Source organism: Bombina bombina, chromosome 7 (assembly GCF_027579735.1).
Source record: "Bombina bombina isolate aBomBom1 chromosome 7, aBomBom1.pri, whole genome shotgun sequence".
In the NCBI taxonomy this organism is placed as follows: domain Eukaryota; kingdom Metazoa; phylum Chordata; class Amphibia; order Anura; family Bombinatoridae; genus Bombina; species Bombina bombina.
This window is the reverse complement of record NC_069505.1, coordinates 54,558,246-54,580,614: the sequence shown is the minus strand read 5'-3', so window position 1 is coordinate 54,580,614 and position 22,369 is coordinate 54,558,246. Positions and strand designations below refer to the sequence as shown.

General features: G+C 38.2%; 1 protein-coding gene across 2 annotated transcripts in view; it reads right to left on the bottom strand.

Annotated features, from left to right (window-relative positions):
• The window catches only part of CAPN1 (calpain 1), a 156,802-nt gene extending 136,591 nt beyond the window's left edge, over nucleotides 1-20,211 (bottom strand). For both annotated transcript variants that reach the window (XM_053720121.1, XM_053720122.1), the window contains exons 1-3: nucleotides 20,057-20,211; nucleotides 18,221-18,530; nucleotides 5,748-5,817 (exon numbers count right to left, since the gene is read on the bottom strand). In XM_053720121.1, the coding sequence (XP_053576096.1) occupies nucleotides 5,748-5,817; nucleotides 18,221-18,487 (337 nt within the window). In that variant the 5' untranslated portion in view covers nucleotides 18,488-18,530; nucleotides 20,057-20,211. The remainder of the gene's footprint in view (nucleotides 1-5,747; nucleotides 5,818-18,220; nucleotides 18,531-20,056) is intronic.
• Nucleotides 20,212-22,369: the final 2,158 nt, after the last annotated feature.

The following is a 22,369-nucleotide window of genomic DNA, read 5'->3' as shown; positions in this document are numbered from 1 at the left end:
GATAACATTGAGCTCATGCACGTGAATTTACTGAGGCGTGAGCACTGATTGGCAAAAAATGCAAGTCTGTCAAAAGAACTGAAATAAGGGGGCAGTCTACAGAGGCTTAGATACAAGGTAATTACAGAGGTAAAACTGGTATTATAACTGTGTTGGTTATGCAAAACTGGGGAATGGGTAATTAAGGGATTATCTATCTTTTAAAACAACAAAAGTTCTGGTGCTGACTGTCCCTTTAAAGTGACAAAACACAAATTCTAAACTACATAATTATAAACCTTTATATATAAGAAAAATGGTCAATGAAACTGCAGCTTTATTTTGTCAAAGGAGTATATGGCTTTATGTTTATTCTTCTCACTGAATTCCCTGTCCCCCAGAACAAAAGAATCCCTGCTAACCAATCACAAACTAATATTCAGATACAGCACAGACTCAGTTTGCACATGTGCAGACTGGTAGCCTGCGCGCTTGTATTCCTTTAAAGAGACTGTCAACTCCAACATTTTTATTTTCATAAAAGGATAGATAATCCCTTTATTACCCATTCCCCAGTTTTGCATAACCAATACTGTTATATTAATATACTTTTTACCACTGTGATTACCTTGTATCTAAGCCTCTTTTGAGAGCCCCCCTGATCACATGACTTTTTTTTATAATCTACTGACTTGCATTTTAGCCAATTAGTGCTGTGTTGTGCACAACCCACGGCATGAACACAATGTTATCTATATCGCCCACATGAAATAGCAGTGTCTTGTTGTGAAAAGCTAATAGAAAAGCATATAATAAGAGGCTGTTTGTAGTGGCTTAGAAACAGGCAGAAATTTAGAGGTTTAAATGGTATAAACTAAATTAATATAACAATGTTGGTTGTGCAAAACTGGGGAATGGGTAGTAAAAGTGTTATCTAACGTTTTAAAAAATGATTTTAGTGTTGACTGTCCCTTTAAGGTGGTTTAGCACTGATTCGACTTGGTTACTATTGCAAAGAATGGTTTGTCTCATGATTGTTGATGCAAAACTGGTAATCCTTTAAAAAGCATGTGACACCACTGAAGCTTAGGGAAGGAGGAAAAGTTAACAAAAGCTCACATAAATTGGCCAAAAGTATTAACCCACGCCTCCCTGGGAGAAAGTGAAACACATTTTTAGATGTATTTATAGCAAAGGCTGCAAAATAAATAATGAATGTATATTGCAATAATGAAACATTTTATGCGTTGCTTAAATGTCAAGTTTAATGGTCCTCTTTAGTTGTTCCACTGTTAAGAAATGCAATTCCCATCTTGACTACTTCAACCTGTTTGTTTTTTAGCTTCTCTTTGCTCTTCCATGCAAGCTATCCTAAATTCTGCTACTTTAATTATTTCTCTCTTCTACCTTAACAAAATTCCTCAACTGGCTTTAAACAAATTACGCAAAAAATACATTTTTTCCTACCTCCAAGGCTAATTCTGTGGTTTATGTTTATAGCTTTGACCTTATGTACTGTCATACCATACCTCGCCTCTGACAGCTCACTTAAGAATGTCTCATATCTCTCACAAATGAAATACATTTACGTTATTGACCAGCAACTTTGTAAAATCTAAAACCCGAGTATCCACCAAACCCCTTCTCTAACTTTCAAACTAATCTATGATATTGCATCCTTAAAGGGACAATAAACACTAAATAAATGCTAGATAGAATGATGCATTCAAAGAAAAGATTAGACTGAGAATAACACGTAGATGTAGTTTTTAAAGTTTCATTAGCTGTTAAAATATTGACAAAATAAGTGTAAAGTTTCAGCATCTATAAAACAATGGGAGCTGCCATGTTGTAACTTAGGTTACCTTCTCTGCTGTAGCCAATTAGTTATAAATAGGTCACTAGAGTGTGCAGCCAATGGCTGTGTGGTATGTAACAGTGTTCTGCACTTCCATTTCTAACAGGAACTGAAAAGTTCAAAATTTTAGAATGGAATTACAGGACAAAAATGATGAAAGTATATTGCAGAGGGTTTTTTTACAGATTCATTTTATGATTTTGTATTACCATCTGAAAGTGTTTAATGTCCCTTTAAGAATATCTAAAAATAAACTTTTTGTTAAAGCACTCATATCAAATTACAGGTAGGTAGCCATCAGTTTATGCTGGGGTTCTGTCCCTGAAGGAACAGTTAAAATCAGTGTAAAATGAACAGTTATAAAAAGTAAGTCACACACACATACATACTGTATATATACATACACACACATATAGAACCTGCTGCTAAACACAATGTAAGCTCTTTATATATATATATATATATATTTTTTTTTTTTTTTTTTTATTAACCTTTTAACGCTGTTATGGCGTTTTATTTCGCCCTAACCTCGCCAGGCTTTTGCACCATTAGGACAGAATAGAACGTCTAGGCCGTTTGGCTGTCATGAAGCCAACGGCGCTTCCAGGATGTGATCGCGGTCTGGAGGCATACCTAACGTCAAAGGGACGCCCCCCTGAACCGATCCATCATTGAAATCTCACGATCGCGGGATATCAATTTGTTTACATCGGAACATTGTTCCGATGTAGACAAATTAACCCGGTCATCAAAGAGTTAAATATTAAGACACATTCCACCTACACTCTGTGTACTGTCACTCTGTACAGTGCAGTGTCTGCAGCACTAAATATAAAAGCATATGTTAGTTGCCAGCCAGTATCAAAAATGTACAAAAGCGGAACACACACACTATGAATCAATAAACCCAGCACACATTGTTAACGCCCCAGCTACAGAGCAGTGAGTCAGGGAAGAGCTATGTGATAGAGGAGGGGCAGAAATGCCGGAGGGAATCCCTGAGTCAGACGCCCAATAACTCCCACACGTCACACCCTGCAACACCCACCTGTGTTTGCTAAACAAAAGCTGCACGTGACACAGATGGCAGCGAATAAAGAGACATTCTAATCTTAACACAAATTTCTTGAATTTGTAAGGATTTGATTATTTTGAAATGACTGCCCTTCAATTACTATGTGTTTAACTACTTCAAATGAGTTAAAGGGACAGTATACTGTGATTTTTTGTTATCTCCATTTTAAAAAAAAAAAGAAAAAAGAAAAAAGGGAGGCATGAAACTTTTTCTTTCATAATTCAGATAAGGCATACAATTTAGTCCAATTTTCCCTTCTCCGTACCATGTGACAGCCATCAGCCAATCACAACATGCATATACATATTATGCACACATTGAGTACAAATTGCATTAAATTGTTATTTTATGCAGAAGCAGTGCAAAAACTAACCAAACCATCTGTAGTCAGAATAATATATATATATAATCTCTATACTTGACAAGAAAAACAACCTGTTTCCTTCCCATGTCAATCTTATAACAATACTTCACCTGCTAAACCAGTCAGCCATGATCATTACATACAGCTGGGAGCAACATGGAAAATGATGGTATTTGGGGTAGCTTATCCCTGTGTTAACCCTTTCAGTGATCACCCATTTGAATGTCACATACCTGTGATAAAGATGTACTACACTGATAACACCAAATGCATTTATTTAAAAGTTTCTGTGCTTTTTTGTGTGTGTGGTACTCACACACACACTATACCTTGTTTTTGTAAAAGGTTATTTTAGAAAAACAAAATGTTAGCTTGCTAAAATAAACCACATGGGGGGGGGCTTTTACATTTAGCTAAAACATGGGATCTTTAGAAAACTGGACATTTAAAAAGGAACATGAAACACAACATTTTTCTTTCATGGTTTAGGTATACTTCTATTATCAAATTTGTTTCATTCTCTTGGTATCATTTGTTGAAGAATCAGCAATGCACTACTGGTTTCTAACTGAACACTTGGGTGAGCCAATGACAATCGGTATATAGATGCAGCCACCAATCAACAGCTAGAACCTAGGTTCTTTGCTGCTCCTGACCTTACCTAGATAAACCTTTCAGCAAAGGATAACAAAAGAAGGAAGCAAATTAAATAATAGAAGTAAATTAGAAAGTTGTTTAAAATTGTATGTTCTGTTTTAATCATGAATGTCTAATTATGACTTTATAGAGGTGAGGGGGTGCTCTATTTATCTATATCTAATATGGTGGAAAATTATATATTAATTACATATAATAAACATTATAAAAAAAGTTGCCTATGGAAAACATATTAATATGACATGTAACTCAAACCATATAATCCCATGGTCATGAATGGTGGTAATCCCAACAAGAAGTCCCAATTAGGATATTGGTGTGGTAAGTCCAATATAACCAGGTAATCCAACTCTGAAAGTGGGGCCCAGATGGATGGCTGCTCTCCTCCTCACAGACTTGTCCCGGATGTAACTGAAGAAAAAAGAGAAAATAGAGGGCGCCTTATGGGTAGAGCAATATATCAGGATGAATCAATCAAATGGACAACGCCAAATGGGTACTCACATTTGGCCCGAGTACACGTATGTCCTGGTAGGAGAGGGCTGGTAGCTTGGGGTGTACCAGCTGACCCTCTCCAGGAGAAGATAGAATGATGCAGGAGTGTCCTGCCCCACTCGGTGTTTGGAAGATTCCAAATAGTGCAGTGGCTGAACTGCTCAAAAAGGTGCTGAACCAAGGCTTGTATAAAACAAGTTTGTTTATTAAAAAGTAACAAGCAATGGTTACATATACTGCAACGCGTTTCTCAGCCTTAGCATCAGCTGTTTCATCAGCAGTGGGGCAGGACACTCCTGCATCATTCTATCTTCTCCTGGATAGGGTCAGCTGGTACACCCCAAGCTACCAGCCCTCTCCTACCAGGACATAAGTGTACTCGGGCCAAATGTGAGTACCCATTTGGCGATGTCCATTTGACCGATTCATCCTGATATATTGATGTACACATGAAGCGCCCCTATATTTTCTATTTTTTCTTTAATTATGACTTTACTGGCCCTTTATCCAGTATTTTTGTGAAGATTTTACAGGATAGCCAGATAAAATACTAGACTGCCCAGTTGAATACTGAACACCTGGCTGTTGTGGAGCTAATTTTAAAGAGACAGTGTACCACGTACCAATAAAAACAGAAGAGTTAATGGTATTTAAAGCTGGTTCCGAAACTCTATTTAACCCCTTAACGATCACAATGTACGGTGTAATTTGCTGGTCCGCAAGGGTTTTTTGGCCTGTAATAGCACAGATCTCGCCACCGCCAGAAAGACCACGCTATTACATCTGCCCTGCCTCCTGCAGGCCCCGTTATAGCTGCACCATCTAAAACACAAGCCCCGTTAAAAGACCAACAATGTACAAGGGGTTAAAAAAGGGGCTTATCTTTCCCTCACACCCCCACTGGGAGGTTGGTTTTTTCGTATGCCTCTGGTTTACATAGCCTTTTTTTTTCAGTAGACATTACTGCAGTATTACATTTTTAGTACAGTTTAAATAGAAAAATCAGATATTTCAAATGACAAAATAAAGGTAAAAGAGATATTTTAAACCATTTCATACATTCCAGCAGGTAAAATGGATCTCTGGAGACATTCATTTGAGAAAATTTGATAGTACATTGTTCCTTTGGTTTAACCCATTTGCACAGTCTATGTTAACACATTTTATTAAACAGCTGATTGCAAATGACTATCACATCCAAGCGTTTTACTGTTGCAATTGTACGTCCCTTTAAAAACAAATTCTTTATGCAATAAATATTTCACATTGTTGCTTTAAATACACAACAAGCCATACTGTATCTATTTGTATTCACTTACCCAGTGCCCCCTGACAGATATCTGTCCTTGTGGCTCCGTCTACAATGAATTGAGGGTTTGACATAAGTTGCTGCATAAGAGAAAACAGATATAGTGAAGAGACGGTTGCTAGGTACAATAGATTAGCAGATAAAAACAACATATTAACTGTGTACATCACAGAAAAGAAAAAAGTCATAGATTTTGAAAACACTTTCATGGTTAAATTTACAAAATGAATGTAATTTACCCCTGCTGTAGAGTTTGACAAATCCTGGGAAACGTAGCTTTAAAACGGAAAGTAAAGTCAAAATTAAACTTCCATGGATTGGATAGAACATGGAATTTTAAACAACTTGAAAATTTACTTTGATTACCAATTTTGTATCCTTTTTTAAAGAGTAATACTTGAGCTTAGCAGTGTGCACGCGTCTTTAGCCATCTAGCATCAGTGTTTGCAACAATGTTTATAGCAATGCTATACATAGTTACAAATATCTCTGCCATATATTGCTACAGACACTCTATGACAGCAGAGTTTGTAACTATATACAACATTGCTTTAACCTTTTTTCTAAAGGAGCTACAAAGCACTAGTGGGAGGTAGCTGTGTACACATCAGATGAGCCAATGGCAAGAAGAATATTTGTCTCCATCCGGGTATCTGATCGCTCCTCTTTAAACACATTTTTTTATCTTCACAGATGCAGCTTTTATTTAGAATTATTTGCAGTATGTATAATCATATTTAACAATATTTTTTTAATATTTTATAATTCAATAACGCACATTGAAGTTAGCAATTCTTCATGTGCGCTAACCTGACATAGGGTAAGAACTAAATCACAAACCTGTTACACATATTTTACATCCCTATGTTCTTTACATAGAAAATAAAATGTCATTTGTATTAAATAAATATTCCTATACATCTGATAATGTTAATATAAAATAGATATCTATAACTATATAACTATGGGAGTAGATATAAAAGTAAAAAGGTATATATAGATATATACAGAACTATATATTTACAATACAAGTTACATTTTGGAATGTGAAATATGATTAACTCTTGTTAGGTTAGAGTGTGAGGGATAGACGTTAGGTTTTTCCTTCTGCGCTCTCCATTGACTTCTATGGGGAGAATATTTGAACGCAGACATGATATTTGCTTAGTGCACTTCTGGCTTCGCTCGCGCACAATTTCTTTTACTTTTAACTTTTCATATTCGCACTACCGGATGCGCACTACCTGATGCGTGCAAAAATATTCTGTCTAGCGATGTTAACGAGCGAGCAGGAGTACTTAAAGGGACACCAAACCCAATTTTTTTTCTTTTGTGATTCAGATAAAGCATGCAATTTTAAGAAACTTTCTAATTTACTCCTATTATTAAATTTTCTTCTTTCTCTTGGTATCATTATTTGAAAAGCAAGAATGTAAGTTTAGATGCCGGCCCATTTTTGGTTAAGAACCTGGGTTGTTCTTGCCGATTGGTGGATAAATTCCCCCATCAATAAACAAGTGCTTTCCAGGGTCTGAACCAAAAATTGGCTGGCTCCTTAGCTTAGATGCCTTCTTTTCCAAATAAAGATAGCAAGAGAACAAAGAAAATTTGATAATAGGAGTAAATTAGAAAGTTGCTTAAAATTGCATGCTCTATCTGAATCACGAAAGAAATTATTTGGGTTCAGTGTCCATTTAATAGCTCTCCACTCAAAGTCTAGCCCTTAATTTGTCAACAATTATTCATTTTACCTGCTGTAATATATTAATTTTGTATATGAAATCGCTGATTTAGCCTGTGGTATCCCTACCTATACTGAACATGTTGATACTTAAAGGGACAGCATACACCAATTTTTCATATAACTGCATGTAATAGACACTATTATAAAGAAGAATATGCACAGATACTGATCTACAAATCCAGTATAAAACCTTTTAAAAACTTACTTAGAAGCTCCCAGTTTAGCTCTGTTGATGAAGTTAGGCTGGGACTCCCAGAGAAAGGGGCTGGGTAAACAATAAGAGCAAACACCACCCCCCACCCTACAGTACATATGAAAAGACAGATAACATAAACAGGAGTCTGTAAACATGCATATACATCTGGCACTGCGGGGCTTGGTTAGGAGCCTGAAAATCAGCACAATGTAATTAAAAAATAAGCAAACCTATATATTGTTATAAAAACACTACTAGATGGGCTGTATAAATGGATCATCTACAAAACATGCAAAGAAAATCTGGTGTTTAATGTCCCTTTAAGTTTTCGCTATAGAAAAGCTATGTAAACAGAGCCAGCAGAAGAAAAAAAAAGAAAAAACACTCCCAATGGGAGGTAGGAGAGATAAGCAATAAAATATTATTTTTCAATTGTTCTAAGTTAAATCAAAAACTAACAAGAACAGTGCAAAATAATGAAGGAACAAAGGGACAGATACTTGAGTGTCACAAATGATAAGGATGGAGAAATGTGTGAAATATAATAAACATATAATAGTCACCAGGTAAATATGATTCACTTGTGTGTATTAACCCATTGATACCAGTCTCAATTTATAATCTCTGTTATCGGATGCAGCTTCCTCCACAAAATGTGTTGCTTCTATTTCCACATTTTGGAAAAATCTACAGCAAGACAAGACAAAAAGCGCAACCTCAATTCAAAATAACCTTTAACCCCTTAACGACCATGACGTACCCTGTACGTCGCTGGTCATTAAGAGATTGTCTGGGTATAAAAGCACGGGTCTTGCTGCGAAACCCTCCCTCCTGAAGGCTTGTTTAAATAGCGCGGTCTTGCCACACCCCCATAGAAAAAACAGCGACATACAGGGAACGTCGCTGGCCATTAAGGGGTTAATACATTTCTCTCAAGCACAATATAAAAACACTTACTAGAAACACTACAATTGTGCACACATCACCACTGCTTGAGTGGTCTAAATCGTCACTCTCCACTCTCGGAATAGAAGTTGCTTCAGAGTCATAAGCACGGTAAGTTTGTCCTCTACCATCTTGATCACCTCCTTCCTCAGCTCGATTTGTCAGCGATCTATGTAGATTTTAAGAGCTTTAGAGGAAACTCCGAAAGCGGATTCTAATTGGAGTGTTGAGAGCGACAATTTATACCGCTCAAGCAGCAGTGATGTGTGCACACTCGTATTGTTTCTAGTAAGTGGTTATAAACTGTGTTTGAGAGGAACATATTAAACGTTACTTTCAATCCAGGTTGTGTATTGTGCTTTGTCCTGCTATAGATTTTTGTTCTGTCTAAGTATCGGACTTTGGTGTACAGACAGAGATAACAAGATAAGGAAGCGTGTGTGTGTGTATGGAAAGTAATAAAATAAGGAGATCTGATTTTACTGCAAGCTCAGACCATTGTGATGGGTTGTGGTATCAAAGAATGAAAACAGCCATTTCATATACAAAAATAAACCCAAATTATACATTTTTCAGACATTTTGGGGGTTGATTTATCAAACCCTTTCAGCAGGCTTTGCCTGCCTACGACTGCAGGTTCTCACAAGAGAACCTGCAGTCCATATTTAACAAGCAGCGGTCATCAGACCGCTGCTTCCCTAACCTTTCGCCACCTCTTAGGTGGCGAATTTCAATCTCCCCGGTCTCGTCTGACGGAGGAGATTGACAGCTCCTGCCCACGTGTGATTGGCTGTTCACGGTAGGGGGCGGCTTTGCACGGCAGCGGAATTCAGCCCGCTAGAGGCAAGCTGCGGCGGACAGGGGCGTATGTTCGCCACAACTTGATAAATTGACCCCTTTATACTCTGCAGTTGGTATAACAAGTCACTGGAAACAAATGAAGGCGAAACCAATTTTACAGTATACTGTCCCACCACGGACATCTATTATCAAATTTGTTTCAATTTGATTGTATCCTTGGTTGAAGGGCATGGTTAGCATACAAGTGTCTGCAACATTACATGGTAGGGACCTCTGCTATCATCTAGTGCCCTTGCAAATGTCTACCTGATTTTCAACAAATGATAACCAAAAGAATAAAGTAAATCTGATAAAAGAAGTGAACTGGATTTAACTTGATGCTCCATCTGAATTATTAAAGAAAAATTTGGGGTTTTATATCCCTTTAAAATTGGATGTTCTCTCTAAAACATGAGTATGATAAAATAATAATCCCTCTGCACAATATGATGAGCATTAAAGGGACAGTAAACATGACATGTGTGAGGCATTTTTTCTGGTTTGTTTGCCTTTAAAGGGAAACTAAACCCAGATTTTTTTCTTTCATGATTCAGATAAAGCAAAATAAGATAATTTTAAGCAACTTTCTAATTTACTCCTATTATCAATTTTTCTTCATTCTCTCACTATCTTTATTTGAAAAGCATGAATGTAAGCTTAGGAGCCGGCTCATTTTCGGTTCAGCACCCTGGATAGCATTTGCTTATTAGTGGCTACATTTAGCCACCAATCAGCAAGCGCTAGCCAGGTGCTGAATGAAAAAATGGGCCGGCTCCTAAGCTTTACATTGCATTTGCTTATTAGTGGCTACATTTAGCCACCAATCAGCAAGCGCTAGCCAGGTGCTGAATGAAAAAATGGGCCGGCTCCTAAGCTTTACATTACATTCCTGCTTTTCAAATAAAGATAGCAAGAGAACAAAGAAAAAATTAATAGGAGTAAATTAGAAAGTTGCTGCTCTATCTGAATGATGAAATAAAAAAATCTGGGTTTAGTGTCCCTTTAATTACGCCCTGGATGTATAAACATAAGCAGAGCTGCTTTTTAATATACAATTTTTTTACCAATGAATGTGACTGGCAGTCTCACGTAGCCACCCCCAAGTATGCAGCATTTCATTACTTATATTCTGCAGCAGTTGGCACACGTCTATCCATTACCACTGTGCTCGCTCCTGGCCCAATGCGGTGTAACCGGCTTTTAATGAGAGACAGATGTGTATAGACACATCCACCCCGCACACAGCTGTAAAGAGAGACAGATGTGTATAGACACACCCACCCCGCACACAGCTGTAAAGAGAGACAGATGTGTATAGACACACGCACCCCGCACACAGGTGTAAAGAGAGACAGATGTGTATAGACACACGCACCCCGCACACAGGTGTAAAGAGAGACAGATGTGTATAGACACACCCACCCCGCACACAGCTGTAAAGAGAGACAGATGTGTATAGACACACCCACCCCGCACACAGCTGTAAAGAGAGACAGATGTGTATAGACACACCCACCCCGCACACAGCTGTAAAGAGAGACACATGTGTATAGACACACCCACCCCGCACACAGCTGTAAAGAGACAGATGTGTATAGACACACCCACCCCGCACACAGCTGTAAAGAGAGACAGATGTGTATAGACACACGCACCCCGCACCCAGCTGTAAAGAGAGACAGATGTGTATAGACACACGCACCCCGCACCCAGCTGTAAAGAGAGACAGATGTGTATAGACACACGCACCCAGCACCCATCTGTAAAGAGAGACAGATGTGTATAGACACACGCACCCCGCACCCAGCTGTAAAGAGAGACAGATGTGTATAGACACACGCACCCCGCACCCAGCTGTAAAGAGAGACAGATGTGTATAGACACACGCACCCCGCACACAGGTGTAAAGAGAGACAGATGTGTATAGACACACGCACCCCGCACACAGGTGTAAAGAGAGACAGATGTGTATAGACACACGCACCCCGCACACAGCTGTAAAGAGAGACAGATGTGTATAGACACACCCACCCCGCACACAGCTGTAAAGAGAGACAGATGTGTATAGACACACGCACCCCGCACACAGCTGTAAAGAGAGACAGATGTGTATAGACACACCCACCCCGCACACAGCTGTAAAGAGAGACAGATATGTATAGACACACCCACCCCGCACACAGCTGTAAAGAGAGACAGCTGTGTACAGACACACCCACCCCGCACACAGCTGTAAAGAGAGACAGCTGTGTACAGACACACCCACCCCGCACACAGCTGTAAAGAGAGACAGATGTGTATAGACACACGCACCCCGCACACAGCTGTAAAGAGAGACAGATGTGTATAGACACACGCACCCCGCACACAGCTGTAAAGAGAGACAGATGTGTATAGACACACCCACCCCGCACACAGCTGTAAAGAGAGACAGATGTGTATAGACACACCCACCCCGCACACAGCTGTAAAGAGAGACAGATGTGTATAGACACACGCACCCCGCACACAGCTGTAAAGAGAGACAGATGTGTACAGACACACCCACCCCGCACACAGCTGTAAAGAGAGACAGATGTGTATAGACACACGCACCCCGCACACAGCTGTAAAGAGAGACAGATGTGTACAGACACACCCACCCCGCACACAGCTGTAAAGAGCCGGTCGTGATGAATATGCCATTGTTTATGCTGGTGAAGTCGGGTGCTCTTTTACACAGAAGCAAGAGCCATTTAAAAGGGACATAAAACCCAATTTTTTTACTTTGATGATTCAGATAGAGAATACAATTTTAAACAACTTTCCAAGTTACTTCTATTATCACAATTTTCTTCATTTCCTTCTTATCCTTTGTTGAAAAGTAGGAAGTTAAAGGGACATTATACACTCATTTTTTTCTTTGCATAAATGTTTTGTAGATGACCTATTTATAAAGCCCATAAAGTTTTTTTTAAAATAAATGTATAGTTTTGCTTATTTTTAAATAACATTGGTCTGATTTTCAGACTCCTAACCAAGCCCCAAAGTTTTATGAGAATACTGACGTATACCTTCTCCTGTTTGTGTAAAGGGTCTTTTCATATGCAACAGAAGGGGGGGGGGGTCTTATTTGCCACTTGCAGTGGGCTTTCCAGCTACATTTTCAACAGAGCTAAACTGACAGCTTCCAGGTAAGTTTTTAAACAGTTTTATACTGGATTTTTATATCAGTATCTGTGCATCTTATTCTTTATACTAGTGTCTATTACATGCAGTTATATGAAAATGAGTGTATACTGTCCCTTTAAGGTCAGGAGTGTGCACGTGTCTGCAATACTATATGGTAGCAGTTTTGCATGAACGTGATACATTAGCAAGAGCACTAGATGGCAGCACTATTTCCTGTCATGTAGAGCTCTATAAAATGTGCACGCTACCTATCTAGATATCTATTTAACAAAGAATAACAAGAGAATGAAGCAAATTTGATTATAGAAGTAAAATTGGAAACTTTTTTTAAATTGTATTCTCTATCTGAATCATGAAAGAAAAAATTTGGATTTCATGAGCCTTAAAGGGACACTGAACCCACATTGTTTCTTTCATGATTCAGATAGAGCAGCAATTTTAAGCAACTTTCTAATTTACTCCTATTATCAATTTGTCTTCCTTCTTTTGCTATCTTTATTTGAAAAAGGCATCTAAGCTATTTTTTGGTTTAGACACTGGGCTGCACTTGTTTATTGGTGGGTGAATTTATCCACCAATCAGCAAGGACAACCCAGGTTGTTCACCAAAAATGGGCCGGCATCTAAACTTACATTCTTGCATTTCAAATAAAGATACCAAGAGAATGAAGAAAACTTGATAATAGGAGTAAATTAGACAGCTGCATGCTATATCTGAATCACGAAAGAAAGAAAAATTTGGGTTCAGTGTCCCTTTAAAGATCAATATATGGCAGGTTAAGGGTTTGGGAGACACTGATCTAAGGAATTGAAAAGTCCCATTTCTGGCCAATAGAACAGTCAGCTTCACCAATATAAACATTTTCTGTTCCTTTAAAGGGACACTAAACTCAATTTTTTCCTTTCATGATTCAGATAGAGCAGCAATTTTAAGCAACTTTCTAATTTACTTCTATTAGATTTTTTTTTGTTCTCTTGGTATCTTTATTTGAAAAAAAAGAGAAAGTTTAGGAGCTGATCCATTTTTGTTTTAGCACCCTGGGTAGCACTGGCTGATTGGTGTCTACATTTAGCAAGCGCTACCCAGGTACTGAACCAAAAATTCTTACATTCCTACTTTTCCAATAAAGCTACCAAGAGAACGAAGAAAAAATAATAGGAGTACATTAGAAAGTTGCTACTCTATCTGAAACATGAAATAAAAAAAATTGGGGTTTAGTGTCCCTTTAATACAATGTTAATAAACGGTGATTATATTTATTACAATGTGCATTGATTTATTTTGCTACACACTTATCACTGTGTATTAAAAGGGACAGTCAACCATAGAATTGCTATTGTTTTAAAAGTTTTGCATAACCAGCACTGTTATATTAATATACTTTTTACCTCTGTGATTGCCTTGTATCTAGGAACCTTCTTCCAGCCCCCTGATCACATGACTGTGACTGTTTATTATCTATTGTCTTAAATTTAGCATTGTTTTGTGCTAGATCTTAAATAACTTTCTGTGCCTGAACACAGTGTTGTCTATATGGCCCACATGTACTTTCTGTCTCTTTGTGTTGAAAAGAGATTTAAAAAGCATGTGATAAGAGGCAGCCCTCAACGGCTTAGAAATTAGCATATGAGCCTACCTAGGTTTAGTTTAAACTAAGAATACCAAGAGAAAAAAGCAAATTTGATGATAATAGTAAATTGGAAAGTTAATTAAAAGTCGTATCTGAATAATGAAAGTTTAATTTATACTAGACTGTCCCTTTAAACACAACTCTACTACACATTTGTGTAAATCTATCTATACTCAGTATCTATTCAGGTCAAAAGATTGTTGTGCAGCTGGTTTTCTGGATTATGCCTGTCCAGTCTTGCCCTGATCATTCCCATCAGAATAGTATGTGAATTTATATAGATTGCTGCATTACTTAAATTATACTAACCATTAAAGATATATAAACTTTTTATGTACGTTTTAAACATCACAAATTACTTTTTTTGCATAAATATTGTGCGCCAACAATGTCAAACCCTAGGTTCATTTTAGAATCACAAAATAAATAAAATGTGGGTTTCATGTTCCTTTAAGTGAGTGCTAAGCACTTTCCCATCTGGGTGCTAAAGTGTTTTAAGGTTTTTTTTAAATTATTATTTTTTTTACTTTATTATTTATTTTTTTCCAGATCCCCAATACTTACACTGTTGGAAAGGTTGGGCGATTACCTTTCCAACGGTGGGTCTTGGGGGTCTGTAGCTGCTTAGATGCCTGAGATACAGGCTTCTAAGCAGCATGCCCCCTGCTCCTATACTTAACATTGTGAATGTTAAATAAAATTGCGCGGTGACGTCATCACATCATTGCACGTTACGTCACGGCGCATAACGTGAAGCCCCGACGATGCCTGTCACTATGCAGGCCCGATCGCTGGGGTAGGCGCGGGTGGAAGCCCCCAGATCTCCCTCAAGATGGGAGAGTGCTAGCGACGGTTAGCACTCAAGGGGTTAAAGGGACAATAAACCCACATATTTTTTTTCTTTCATGATTCATAAAGAACATGCAATTTTAAGCAACTTTCTATTTTACTCCTATTATCAATTTTTCTTCATTCTCTTGCTATCTTTATTTAAAAAGCAGGAGTGATGCATAAGAGACGGCCCATTTTTGGTTGAGAACCTGGGTTATGCTTGCTTATTGGTGGGTAAATGTCAGCCTCCAATAAGCAAGCGCTATCCATGGTGCTGAACCTAAAATGGGCTGGCTGCAATCATGATTTTCAAGTAAAGATAGCAAGGGAACAAAGAAAATTTGATAATATAAGTAAATTAGAAAGTTGCTTAAAATTTCATGCTCTATCTGAATCATAAAAGAAAAAAAAATGGCGTTCAGTGTCCCTTTAAAGGGTTATAGAACCTCTGTAATTTGTATGAATAACAAATTCATTATAAGAATCTTCAATACTAAAAGTTTTAAATGCACTTACTTTTATCTCAAAACGAAGCTTCCTCTTATTTATAATTCATATTTTTAGATCTTCTATAAATGGCTCTAATGACCGCCCCCCAAAAAAAGCATGGAATTCAGAATTATTCAGGCTCTCACATCCTCCAAATCGCGCCTCAGTTTCACACCTCTAATTTGAATATGCGTGACACAAGCTGTAAGTGAGGGGAAGTGCTAGGTGTAAAAAGTGATCGGTTCCAGCTCTTTGTAACTGAGAGACCCCCTTAAACTGCCAATATTCTAACAGGCACATTTCAGCTGCAATGCTCCTTCCCTGGCCTGTGCTGCCAGTACCTGGAGAAGGGCAGCTTAGGGGGAGGTACTAACCGTCGAGCTAGAGCCGTTGCCCGTTGGATTCTGCGACCCGTCTCTCGCATGCGCACATTGTGGTTGCAAAATCCGATGGCAGACAGCTATTCTGTCAGATTTTGCAACCAGCAGACACAGAATGATTAAGGGCCATAATCAATAAGAAATGCGCATGCGGGCCGCCATGATAGTTCTACTCAGGTAGAACACGGTAATTTGCAGTGCATAATGAGAATCCTGTGGGGTTTAAATGATTTAAATTGGCTAATACATGTTATTTGCAATATTAAAGTACTTGGTAAGATGTTTTGAAATGTGTAAAAAAAAAAATGGGTTTACTATCCCTTTAAGCTTAAATAAAATGTTGAAAGGCAAGTACTTATTGTATTAGTGATTGTTCGGGGGCTTGGTACCGTGGCCCTATACAAATTTGCACAGTTATATAGAAGTTGGTGAGAGCTGGACCCAGCTTGTTACACTGCTGCACTCATTAGTGGTTACAACATGAAAATAAAACTTTACACATTTTTTAAATGGATTTTTCAATATAATTGAGAAAAAAAAAAAAAGAAAAAAAACCATCTGCATATTATTTTCAGGTGTCAGCTCCACCCCCTCTCATTTTCTTAAAGTGATTTTCCAGCCAAAACTGGAATTTAGATTGCTGCATTTCAGTTTTGAATAGAAACATTCTGTAATATAAATGTATTAGCAAAAAATATTATAATAAAAGATATAGATGTTTCAAGTGTATTTAAGTATGCACTGTGCACCAGCATTTTAAACACAGCACTTGCTCATAGAGCCTAAGGTACTATCTGGTAATGACTCAGTTTGTTCATTGCTGACATAATACAGGCCCCATTGGCGCTCTGAGCAGCTGCAGTATTTACAATGCTGGTACACTGAGAATATCTAGCTATGCTTCACACGCACGTGCAGAGAATCATGTTAACACTAAAAGCAGTGATATCTTTTACTAGAAGCATTTTTGCCAATACCTGTATATTGCACATATGTTGCTATTCAAATATGTAATTCATCTATGTGCATTTAAATTTTGACTGGAAAGTAACTTTAAAAGAGTTTCACTTTAACCAGCCAATCATTAATCCGGACAACAGTACAAAGAGTGCATTCCTTTTAAAGGGAAAGGAAACCACCAAATTTTTCTTTCATGATTCGGATAGAACATACTATTCCAAACAATTTTACAGCTTACTTCTTTTATCAAATTTGCTTCATTCTCTTGTTATCCTTTGCTGAAGGAACAGGATTGCACTACTGACAGCTAGCTGAACACATCTAGTTAGCCAATCACAAGAGACAAATGTGTGCAGGCACCAATTAGCAGCTAGCTCCCACTAGTGTATGATATGTGCGTATTCTTTTTCAAACAAGGGATACCAAGAGAACAAAGCACATTTGAAAAATTCCAATTTGCTTCATTCTCTTGGTATCCTTTGTTGAAGAAGCATCAATGCACTACTGGGAGCTAGCTGAACTTTTAGTGAGCCAATAATACGAGGCAAATATGTGCTGGCACCAATCAGTAGCGCCTGGGCCTACCTAGGTATCCATTTTTAACACAGGATACCAAGAGAACAAAACAAAATTAGATCATAGAAATGAATTGGAAAGTTGTTTAAAATGACATGCTCTATCTATTTAAGTCCCTTTAAATTACTGTTGGAGAAAAAAAGTGGGGTAAATAAATACTGATAGTATATATCACTTTCTCTTGCCATAAGGCTTTAAAGGGACAGTCAACTCCAACATTTTATCGTTTAAAAAGATAGTTAACCCCTTTATTACCCATTCCCCAGTTTTGCATAACCAACACAGTTATAATAATATACGTTTTACGTCTGTGATTACCTTGCATCTAAGCCTCTGCTGACTGCCCCCTGATCACATGACTGCAACTATTTATTATCTATTGACTTGCATTTTAGCCAATTATTGCTGTGTTGTGCACAACTTCACGGGAGAGAGCACAATGTTATCTATAAGGCCCACATGAACTAGCAGTTTCCTGTTGTGAAAATCTAATAAAAAAGCATTTGAAGAGGCTGTCTGCAGACATTTAGAGATTTAGATGTTATAAAGTATATTAATATATCAATGTTGGTTGTGCAAAACTGGGAAATGGGTAGTAAAGGCATTATCTATCTTTTTAAACAATAACAATTTTAGTGTTGATTGTCCCTTTAACACACAAAAAAAAAACTATTTTGGGAGCCATGTTACCACATTAAAGGGATAAAAAAATTCCTCTTACCGAAGGACGAACCCATTTTACACCTCGGACTTTCTGCGAATTGGGTCCCAGTTCTTTAAATCCCAGTGAAAAAGCTGTGGGCGGAAATGTGTCATCTGTGAATAAAGTCCCATTCTGCGAACACTCATATTGAATCCTTTGGAAATCCTGCCCCAGATACTTCACAGCATTCTCGTGTTTGCCAACGCCAAGTTCATGGTCCCTTTGTTTTTGCAGCTGAGCAGAGATCCCTGTAGCATACACTGGAACGATTAATTCTTCACTCATCTTCACAAAAACTCAACTGGGTTAAGTTCCAAACTGGGGTAAACTACATAAAAGAAAGTAAAAAATATATATATTCTAAACTGTAAACACTTCAGAAACAAAGATACAATCTTTAGTAAATCTAGTAACTGCTAAATAAGATAGATTTTGGAGGAATTTTTAAAGCTCCAAAATGGAAGAAAGTGGAACATTTTCTTTTTATTTTTTTTCATGTAGGTGTGTCTGCATAATGCTAAAAACATGAGGGAGTGGTTATAAAACGGCAGGAATTGTTTTACACTGAAACAGCTTTCCTGCCATATTATATAACAAGCTATCTCAACTGACAGTACAATCTGCAGGAAGGCTAAGCAGGTGTTTAACTAAATCACCAAAGATTCTTTTCTAGTCTGGGGATCCTGAGATAAGAGACAGCAAAAACCTTTTTTTATTCTACACAGTGTGTTTTCTGCAAATGATTCTAAACTGTGCCTTTCTATTGACACCACTGTTAGTGTATATTTCTGTCTCTGTCATCTGTATTAACAAGTCCTCCATAAATATAAAGACATCATGATATTTACATTATTGAATAATACACAGTATGTATTCTGCAAACAATTCTGAGATGTGCAGTGATATTAACTCTATTTGTGAATATTTTTGTCATCTGTATTAGCACACACACACCACACACCCATATACATACACACATATACATACATACATACATACATATACACACACACATACATACATACACACACATACATATATATACACACACATACATATACATACATACCACACACACATACTATATAATATATATATATACATATACATACACACATATAAACACACAAACTCACAACAGATATACCACATACACACACGTGCACACATATACATATACACACACACGTGCACACATATACATATACACACACACACACACACGTGCACACATATACATACACATATATACACACATGTGCACACATATACATACACATGTGCACACATATACATACACATATATACACACACATGTGCACACATATACATACACATATATACACACACATATGCACACATATACATACACATATACCACATACACATATACCACATACACACAGACATGTGCACACATATACATACACATATACCACATACACACACATGTGCACACATATACGTGCACACATATACATACACACACATGTGCACACATATACATACACACATGTACACATGTATACACACATATATACACTCACATATACACTCAGATGTGCACACATACACACATATATACACACACATATACCACATACACACATATATACACACACATATACCACATACACACACATATACACACACATATACACACACATATACCACATACACACACATATACACACACATATACACACACATATACCACATACACACATATACCACATACACACATGTACAAATATATATACACACTCAGATGTGCACACATATACCACATACACACAATACACAATATGATCTATAAGCTATTTAAATCCAATCCCCAAAACTCTTGAGACTCACCCGAGCAGGGTGTTCTGGTGCAGAATCACTGACACACTGTGTGTCTCTCTGGGTCTGGGGACCTTGCAGTTCCCCGTTTCCTGACTATGATTGTGTAGTCTGGTTCAGTGCAGTCTCCTCCCCACACTGCCTGTCTCTCTCTCCCCCCAGACACTCCCAGTGCTGCCTCCTTCTCACAGCTCCCTGATTGCTCAGTGAGGTCCTCTCTGCTGCTCTCACACACACCCTGCAGTTTGGCTCTTGCAAGATTTCCTTTTTGATCTTATTATATTATTTGTTTTTAAAGCTATTTATTTGGTGTTTTCAGCTTTTGTTCTGAATTCTAAACTATCTGTTGTTTCTATTTCAGTCATCTGCATTTATTTCCCAGAACTCTCCCTGTTCAGATTGGTATTTGCAGAGCTTTTTACCCTTTTGTTATATAGTTCTGTTTTTTATGTCCTGTTTAGATTCTATTTCATTTTTCTACCCCCTTTTTTTCTTTTATCTCGTTCTTTTTTTTTCTTGCTTGGGTGACGCCCAGTTCTGCAGTGGCCCAGCCCAAATAATCTGGGCCTGAAGGACGGTTCTTGCTGAAGCTGGCACAGATCAGGGAATGTAATATGAGGACAGCTGCAGAGCAGGACTCCCTCACCCCACCCAAAAAGCTTTACAAGAACAGGAAGCAGCAGTGCCAGTTTGCCAATGCAAGCTCCTAGGGGCAGTGCACGGTGCCTTTATGCCCAATTTCCCTTTTACTTTCAATATGACTCTAAATCTTAGAACAATAGAAAAACATTTGGTTACAATAACAAAGAACATGTTACTGATTATGAATACTGATGTAACAACTGTGCAAATGATAAAATATTACTGATAGTGCTATTGTGACAAATCCTAGTTATAGTATTAAAGGTTAAATGATTTACCAATCTGATGAACAGAGGGCACTGGTGCAATAATGTTTGCCCAATGCCCCCCCCCCCCCCTCCTAAAGGTAACAAACAAGTTTAGCAAGTGGGTCTCATTAGATGTATGGCATTTTCCATGAGTATATAAATAATAAAGATGTCTCTAAATAACTCACACATAAACTCTCCAATTTAGAGGAGAAAACATTATATATAGCTTTTTGAGATATATATACAGGGAGTGCAGAATTATTAGGCAAATGAGTATTTTGACCACATCATCCTCTTTATGCATGTTGTCTTACTCCAAGCTGTATAGGCTCAAAAGCCTACTACCAATTAAGCGTATTAGGTGATGTGCATCTCTGTAATGAGAAGGGGTGTGGTCTAATGACATCAACACCCTATATCAGGTGTGCATAATTATTAGGCAACTTCCTTTCCTTTGGCAAAATGGGTCAAAAGAAGGACTTGACAGGCTCAGAAAAGTCAAAAATAGTGAGATATCTTGCAGAGGGATGCAGCACTCTTAAAATTGCAAAGCTTCTGAAGCGTGATCATCGAACAATCAAGCGTTTCATTCAAAATAGTCAACAGGGTCGCAAGAAGCGTGTTGAAAAACCAAGGTGCAAAATAACTGCCCATGAACTGAGAAAAGTCAAGCGTGCAGCTGCCAAGATGCCACTTGCCACCAGTTGGGCCATATTTCAGAGCTGCAACATCACTGGAGTGCCCAAAAGCACAAGGTGTGCAATACTCAGAGACATGGCCAAGGTAAGAAAGGCTGAAAGACGACCACCACTGAACAAGACACACAAGCTGAAACGTCAAGACTGGGCCAAGAAATATCTCAAGACTGATTTTTCTAAGGTTTTATGGACTGATGAAATGAGAGTGAGTCTTGATGGGCCAGATGGATGGGCCCGTGGCTGGATTGGTAAAGGGCAGAGAGCTCCAGTCCGACTCAGACGCCAGCAAGGTGGAGGTGGAGTACTGGTTTGGGCTGGTATCATCAAAGATGAGCTTGTGTTGGGGATGGAGTCAAGCTCAACTCCCAGTCTTACTGCCAGTTTCTGGAAGACACCTTCTTCAAGCAGTGGTACAGGAAGAAGTCTGCATCCTTCAAGAAAAACATGATTTTCATGCAGGACAATGCTCCATCACACGCGTCCAAGTACTCCACAGCGTGGCTGGCAAGAAAGGGTATAAAAGAAGAAAATCTAATGACATGGCCTCCTTGTTCACCTGATCTGAACCCCATTGAGAACCTGTGGTCCATCATCAAATGTGAGATTTACAAGGAGGGAAAACAGTACACCTCTCTGAACAGCGTCTGGGAGGCTGTGGTTGCTGCTGCACGCAATGTTGATGGTGAACAGATCAAAACACTGACAGAATCCATGGATGGCAGGCTTTTGAGTGT